At 42.1% G+C, this 8,337-nt stretch overlaps 1 protein-coding gene across 1 annotated transcript in view; it reads left to right on the forward strand.

Annotated features, from left to right (window-relative positions):
* Positions 1–7,916, forward strand: part of rxfp2a (relaxin family peptide receptor 2a) — a 148,204-nt gene extending 140,288 nt beyond the window's left edge. The window contains exon 22 of the mRNA XM_045717434.1: positions 5,980–7,916. Within this exon, the coding sequence (XP_045573390.1) occupies positions 5,980–6,153 (174 nt within the window). The 3' untranslated portion in view covers positions 6,154–7,916. The remainder of the gene's footprint in view (positions 1–5,979) is intronic.
* Positions 7,917–8,337: the final 421 nt, after the last annotated feature.

Here is an 8,337-nt window from a genome sequence, read left to right on the forward strand (position 1 = left end):
TGGCAGCGATTACAGCCTTGAGTCTTCTTGGGTATGATGCTACAAGCTTGGCACACCGGCATTTGGGGAGTTTCTCCCATTCTTCTCTGCAGATCCTCTCAAGCTCTGTCAGGTTGGATGGGGAGCGTTACTGCACAGCTATTTTCATGTCTCTCCAGAGATGTTCGATATTCAGAGACTTGTCCCGACTTGTCTCTCCTGCGTTGTCTTGTCTGTGTGCTTAGGGTTGTTGTCCTGTTGGAAGGTGAACCTTCGCCCCAGTGTGAGGTCCTGAGGTTTTCATCAAGGATCTCTGTACTTTGCTCCTTTCATCTTTGCCTCAATCCTGACTAGTCTCCCAGTCCCTGCCACTGAAAAACATCCCCACAGCAGGATGCTGCCACCACCACGCTTCACCGTAGGGATGGTGCCAGGTTTCCTCCAGATGTTATGCTTGGCATTCAGGCCAAAGATTTCAATCTTGGTTTCATCAGACCAGAGAATCTTGTTTCTCATGGTCTGAGAGTCCTTTAGGTGCCTTTTGGTAAACTCCAAGCGGGCTGTCATGTACCGTTTACTGAGGAGTGGCTTCCGTCTGGCCACTCTACCATAAAGGCCTGATTGGTGGAGTGCTGCAGAGATGGTTGTCCTTCATGATGGTTCTCCGATCTCCACAGAGGACATCTGGAGCTCTGTTAGAGTGACCATTGTCGTGGAAATATTGAATGAAATATTTCTCAGATGCCGGAACTTGTAAATTCAATTAGACTTCACTACAAAAGTAACAGAAGCCAAGCAATTCCATGGAAGAACTGATCTCTCCAGTCTCAGTACTCAGCTTTTATACATTTTCACTCTTGCATAACATACATAGTCACTCCTTTCAATGTAAATGATTAATACCCTTTGGCCTTTCGCCGCCCTTATCTTTCTGTCTCACAGCTGGCTTGTTCACGCCTACATCTGGCTTGTTCACGCCCACATCTGACGTGTTCACGCCCACATCTGGCTTGTTCACGCCCACATCTGACTTGTTCACGCCCACATCTGACTTGTTCACGCCCACATCTGACTTGTTCACGCCCACATCTGGCTTGTTCACGCCCACATCTGACTTGTTCACGCCCACATCTGGCTTGTTCACGCCGACATCTGACTTGTTTATGCTCATTTTAGATTATATTGGTGGCATCACCATAGTATTAATACAAAACATAATAACACATTTATTGCATATATATATATGTTGCTAATATAAGTGCATTTCTAAAAGTACTTGATTATTAATACAACCATGTCTTCCCGGTACATAACATGTCTTCCCGGTAGATAACATGTCTTCCCGGTACGTAACATGTCTTCCCGGTAGATAACATGTCTTCCCGGTACATAACATGTCTTCCCAGTACATAACATGTCTTCCCAGAATGTAACATGTCTTCCCGGTACGTAACATGTCTTCCCGGAATGTAACATGTCTTCCCGGTAGATAACATGTCTTCCCGGTACGTAACATGCTTTCCCGGTACGTAACATGTCTTCCCGGTACGTAACATGTCTTCCCGGTACGTAACATGTCTTCCCGGTACGTAACATGTCTTCCCGGTACGTAACATGTCTTCCCGGTACGTAACATGTCTTCCCGGTACGTAACATGTCTTCCCGGTAGATAACATGTCTTCCCGGTACATAACATGTCCTCCCGGTAGATAACATGTCTTCCCGGTACGTAACATGTCTTCCCGGTACGTAACATGTCCTCCCGGTAGATAACATGTCCTCCCGGTAGATAACATGTCCTCCCGGTAGATAACATGTCTTCCCGGTACGTAACATGTCTTCCCGGTACGTAACATGTCCTCCCGGTACATAACATGTCTTCCCAGAATGTAACATGTCTTCCCGGTACGTAACATGTCTTCCCGGAATGTAACATGTCTTCCCGGTAGATAACATGTCTTCCCGGTACGTAACATGCTTTCCCGGTACGTAACATGTCTTCCCGGTACGTAACATGTCTTCCCGGTACGTAACATGTCTTCCCGGTAGATAACATGTCTTCCCGGTACATAACATGTCCTCCCGGTAGATAACATGTCTTCCCGGTAGATAACATGTCTTCCCGGTACATAACATGTCTTCCCGGTAGATAACATGTCTTCCCGGTACGTAACATGTCTTCCCGGTAGGTAACATGTCTTCCCGTTACGTAACATGTCTTCCCGGTACGTAACATGTCTTCCCGGTAGATAACATGTCTTCCCGGTACATAACATGTCCTCCCGGTAGATAACATGTCTTCCCGGTACGTAACATGTCTTCCCAGTACGTAACATGTCTTCCCGGTAGATAACATGTCCTCCCGGTAGATAACATGTCCTCCCGGTAGATAACATGTCCTCCCGGTAGATAACATGTCTTCCCGGTACGTAACATGTCTTCCCGGTACGTAACATGTCCTCCCGGTAGATAACATGTCTTCCCGGTACATAACATGTCTTCCCGGTACATAACATGTCTTCCCGGTACGTAACATGTCTTCCCGGTACGTAACATGTCTTCCCGGTAGATAACATGTCTTCCCGGTAGATAACATGTCCTCCCGGTAGATAACATGTCCTCCCGGTAGATAACATGTCTTCCCGGTAGATAACATGTCTTCCCGGTAGATAACATGTCTTCCCGGTACGTAACATGTCCTCCCGGTACGTAACATGTCCTCCCGGTACGTAACATGTCTTCCCGGTAGATAACATGTCTTCCCGGTAGATATACAGTACTTGTGGTTCTAGCTTTGATTAACTAAAGTGCATATTCAATGGGCTTCACATGTTCAGGCCTATGTTGCCTATGAATGATTAACCTCTTACATCTAGACGTTCCGCTAGCGGAACACCTGCTCCAATATCCAATGATAGGCGTGGCGCGAATGACAAATTCCTCAAAAATACAAAAACTTCAATTTTTCAAACATATGACTATTTCACAGCATTTTAAAGATAAGACTCTCCTTTATCTAACCACACTGTCCGATTTCAAAAAGGCTTTACAACGAAAGCAAAACATTAGATTATGTCAGCAGAGTACCAAGCCAGAAATAATCAGACACCCATTTTTCAAGCTAGCATATAATGTCACAAAAACCCAGAAGACAGCTAAATGCAGCACTAACCTTTGATGATCTTCATCAGATGACAACCCTAGGACATTATGTTATACAATACATGCATGTTTTGTTCAATCAAGTTCATATTTATATCAAAAACCAGCTTTTTACATTAGCATGTGACGTTCAGAACTAGCATACCCCCCGCAAACTTCTGGCGAATTCACTAAGAATTTACTAAATTACTCACGATAAACGTTCACAAAAAGCATAACAATTATTTTAAGAATTATAGATACAGAACTCCTCTATGCACTCGATATGTCCGATTTTAAAATAGCTTTTTGGTGAAAGCACATTTTGCAATATTCTAAGTACATAGCCCAGGCATCACGGGCTAGCTATTTAGACACCCGGCAAGTTTAGCACTCACCAATATCAGGTTTACTATTATAAAAGTTTGATTACCTTTTGTTGTCTTCGTCAGAATGCACTCCCAGGACTGCTACTTCAATAACAAATGTTGGTTTGGTCCAAAATAATCCATCGTTATATCCGAATAGCGGCGTTTTGTTCGTGCGTCCCAGACACTATCTGAAATGGTAAATCAGGGTCGGCGCGCATGCCGCAATTCGTGACAAAAAAAATCTAAATATTCCATTACCGTACTTCGAAGCATGTCAACCGCTGTTTAAAATCCATTTTTATGCCATTTTTCTCGTAAAAAAGCGATAATATTCTGACCGGGAATCTCCTTTTAGCTAAACAGAGGAAAGTAAACAAAGCTTTCGGTCGACGCGGGCACGAGCCTGAGTCTCACAGTACTGTAACCAGCCACTACCCAAACGCGCTACTTTTTTTCAGCCAGAGCCTGCAAAGCCACGATTCAGCTTTTTACCGCCTTCTGAGACCCTATGGCAGCCGTAGGAAGTGTCACGGGACAGCTAAGATCCTCACTCTTCAATAAACAGAGACAAGAAGAACGACACCTTGTCAGACAGGCCACTTCCTGCCTGAAACCTTGTCAGGTTTTTGCCTGCCAAATGAGTTCTGTTATACTCACAGACACCATTCAAACAGTTTTAGAAACTTTAGGGTGTTTTCTATCCATATGTAATAAGTATATGCATATTCTAGTTACTGGGTAGGAGTGGTAACCAGATTAAATCGGGTACGTTTTTTATCCAGCCGTGAAAATACTGCCCCCTAGCCATAACAGGTTAACCCATATACGTGTCCAGTAGCCTTCGCAAGAGCAGACATGGCCCAGAACGGTCAGGTCAAAGTTGCCTCAACTTGCCACATTCACATAGATTCTGCTTACGTTCTGTTTTTTTTTTTTTACATGTCTAATGGTTTAACTCTATGTTGATCCGACTTTGTACACTTACATGGCCTTCATTCTGCTTTACTCGTGTCTAATAATTAACCCCATATTGATTCTGCTCACTACTTCTGAGAAAACACTATAGGTATTGGAAAATTCCCAAAGTACTGGAAATTCTCCAACACCATCAGGTTCTTGGTCACCTGGTAATCAGGTGTACTACGGTTGTGTCGTCTGCAAACTTGATGATTGATTTGGAGACGTGTTGTGGCCACGCAGTCGTGGGTGAGCAGGGAGTACAGGAAGGGGGCTGAGTACGCACCCTTGTGGGGCCCCTGTGTTGAGGATCAGCGAAGTGGAGGTGTTGTTTCCTACCTTCACCACATGGAGGGGGGCGGCACATCACGGATTCCAGGACCCAGTTGCACAGGGCGCGGTTCAGACCCACGGCCCCGATCTTAATGATGAGCTTGGAGGGTACTATGATGTTGAAGGCTGAGCTATAGTCAATGAACAGCATTCTTACATATGTATTCCTCTTGTCCAGATGGGTTAGGGCAGTGCGATGGTGATTGCGTCGTCTGTGGATCTATTGGGGCTGTACGCAAATTGAAGTGGGTCTAGGGTATCAGTTAGGGTGTAGGTGATATGATCCTTGACTAGTCTCTCAATTTAGTTCAGTTACCTTTTGCTTTCTTGGGTACAGGAATAATGGTGGACATCTTGAAGCAAGTGAGGACAGCCAACTGGGATAGGGAGTGATTGAATATATCCGTAGACACTCCAGCCAGACACATAGATAAAGACACAAAGACACAGACACACAGATAAAGACACATAGATAAAGACACATAGATAAAGACACAGATAAAGACACATAGATAAAGACACACAGATAAAGACACAGATAAAGACACATAGATAAAGACACATAGATAAAGACACAGATAAAGACACAGATAAAGACACACAGATAAAGACACATAGATAAAGACATAGATAAAGACACACAGATAAAGACACAGATAAAGACACAGATAAAGACACATAGATAAAGACACATAGATAAAGACACAGATAAAGACACATAGATAAAGACACATAGATAAAGACACAGATAAAGACACAGATAAAGACACAGATAAAGACACATAGATAAAGACACAGATAAAGACACACAGATAAAGACACATAGATAAAGACACATAGATAAAGACACATAGATAAAGACACAGATAAAGACACAGATAAAGACACACAGATAAAGACACAGATAAAGACACACAGATAAAGACACATAGATAAAGACACATAGATAAAGACACGGATAAAGACACAAAGACACAGATAAAGACACATACAGTATATAAATACACTACGATACAATACACATGTATATATACATTTTACTATTATTTGTATTTTGCATTTATTTACTGTAACCAGGTAAGTCATTGAGAACACATTCTCTTTTACAATAACGATCTGACAATTTATCTGAAAATTATTTATAAAAAAAAAAAAAAAAATGTATTTATTTATTCTGTCATCTGTTTAATAATTACAGGTGGAGGTCCTGCTGTGTCGTTGGCAGAGAAGGTCGACCCTGAAGAAGAACAGGAAGAGCCTGACCTCTACTGTATACATAGAGGACTCACGGAATATATTCAACCAGCCTCCAGCATACCTACCTACTGTACCCCGGATATCACTGACTGATATGGATCCTCGCTATGGGTGAAGGGGGAGGAAGGGCTGAGAGGGAACCCTCGCCATGGGAAAGAGGGAGTGAGAAAGAAGGAGGGAGAGTAGGAATGAGAGAGGAAAAAAAACTGTCGCCCCCATGGCCTATCTACCCAGCATGTCTGATATGGATCCTTCGCTGCCGGTGAGAGAGAACTAGACCGCTGCATATGAATGGCCCGTTAAGACAAGGGCTCTTCTGAAGAGGGCTGTTTCGAGACTAATGGATAGGGTTATTACTACCGCAAATGAAAATGCCCTTTGGCGACATTGACGATTCATTCTCAAAAGCTCCAAGCCCTTCACTGGAGGAAACACCTCTTCCACAGTACAGTACCAATGTCTGTGTCTCAAATACACAGACAAATGTGTAGCCTGTTGGGACCTGTTGGGACCTGGAGGATGAATGGTTGTGTTTTACACATGAACTCTTTGTCAACAAACCTCTCTTTGTTTGTTTGTACATATTCTACTCAATTGTGTGTTGCTTTAACCTTCTAGATCAGTTTATCTCGGTAGTCTTAAAAAAATCTACTTTGAAACAAAAGTATTCGCCTCACACAAATGGTTATGGGCTTTAGAGAAGACAACCCCTGTACCATGTCAGATATAGAGATGAAATGTCTTACATTTTGAGTTTGCATCCCCAGTATTACACTTTATATACATCACAGAAGACTGAAAAAAAAGTATTACACATTTATATACATCACAGAAGACTGAAAAATAACAAAACGGTTTGACATAGAAACATCGGATTTATCGGCGTAAAAAAAAATAATATTTTAATGTTTATTAATTATGCAATTATGAAAAATATTGATAACATTCCACCCATGACGCCACTAGAAGGCGATTTGGTCATTTGACTGCAGGAACTAGTGAACATTCTCCCTTAGCTGCGTACCAAATGGCACCCGGTTTCCTAAGTAGGGCATTACTTTTGACCAGGGCCCACAGTAGTGCACCTTATAGGGAACAGGGTGCTATTCGGGACACGTCCCTGGTTCTCTGTTCCTTTACTGACTCTTACCTGGAATGACCTGTCTGTGTGCTGTACATTTTCAGCTGCAACTCAGCCGTCTATATTGTAACCTTAGCTGACTCTGGGTCGGTGCTGTGTGTGTATTACGTCTCACTTTACATGCGACTGTACATAAGCAGCCTTGTCTGAGGAAGAACGGCTAACAGGTCAGGAGCCTATCCCCTGTTTCTGTAGAGTGAAGCAGCTTCAACGTACATCCTTACAGGAAAATCACATTTACATGTGAAATCATGTGTTTTCGGGAACACTTCACATGATGATATTTCACATTTAGTTTCACGTGGATTTTCAGATAACCTTTCACATGTGGATTAAATTTCTCACATGATATTTCACATGTGGATTACATTTTTTCACGTGAGATTCATAAGCCCTGCAAACAAAGATGAGTCGTTATGATAAACACACAGTGTTTTCAACTTACATATTTGACACATTTTTTCCATGCATGGCTATGTTGTGTATGTTTATTTATACAGTCATTAAAATGTAACATGTCCTCAACTGAGATTTGAACTCACAACCTCTTGGTTCACAGCATTCCAATCTTCCTGCTATGCCACCACGTCTGTGTCAATAACTGATTTCAACTGATTTCAACTGTAATGCTACACTTTGAACTTTAAAGTAAATCTGAGTTCAGTTAACCTCTTACATCTAGACGTTCCGCTAGCGGAACACCTGCTCCAATATCCAATGATAGGCGTGGCGCGAATGACAAATTCCTCAAAAATACAAAACTTCAATTTTTCAAACATATGACTATTTCACAGCATTTTAAAGACAAGACTCTCCTTTATCTAACCACACTGTCCGATTTCAAAAAGGCTTTACAGCGAAAGCAAAACATTAGATTATGTCAGCAGAGTACCCAGCCATAAATAATCAGACACCCATTTTTCAAGCTAGCATATAATGTCACAAAAACCCAGAAGACAGCTAAATGCAGCACTAACCTTTGATGATCTTCATCAGATGACACACCTAGGACATTATGTTATACAATACATGCATGTTTTGTTCAATCAAGTTCATATTTATATAAAAAAACAGCTTTTTACATTAGCATGTGACGTTCACAACTAGCATACCCCTCGCAAACTTCCGGGGAATTTACTAACAATTTACTAAATTACT

This window comes from Salmo salar, chromosome ssa04, assembly GCF_905237065.1.
Source record: "Salmo salar chromosome ssa04, Ssal_v3.1, whole genome shotgun sequence".
NCBI classification, from domain to species: Eukaryota; Metazoa; Chordata; class Actinopteri; order Salmoniformes; family Salmonidae; genus Salmo; species Salmo salar.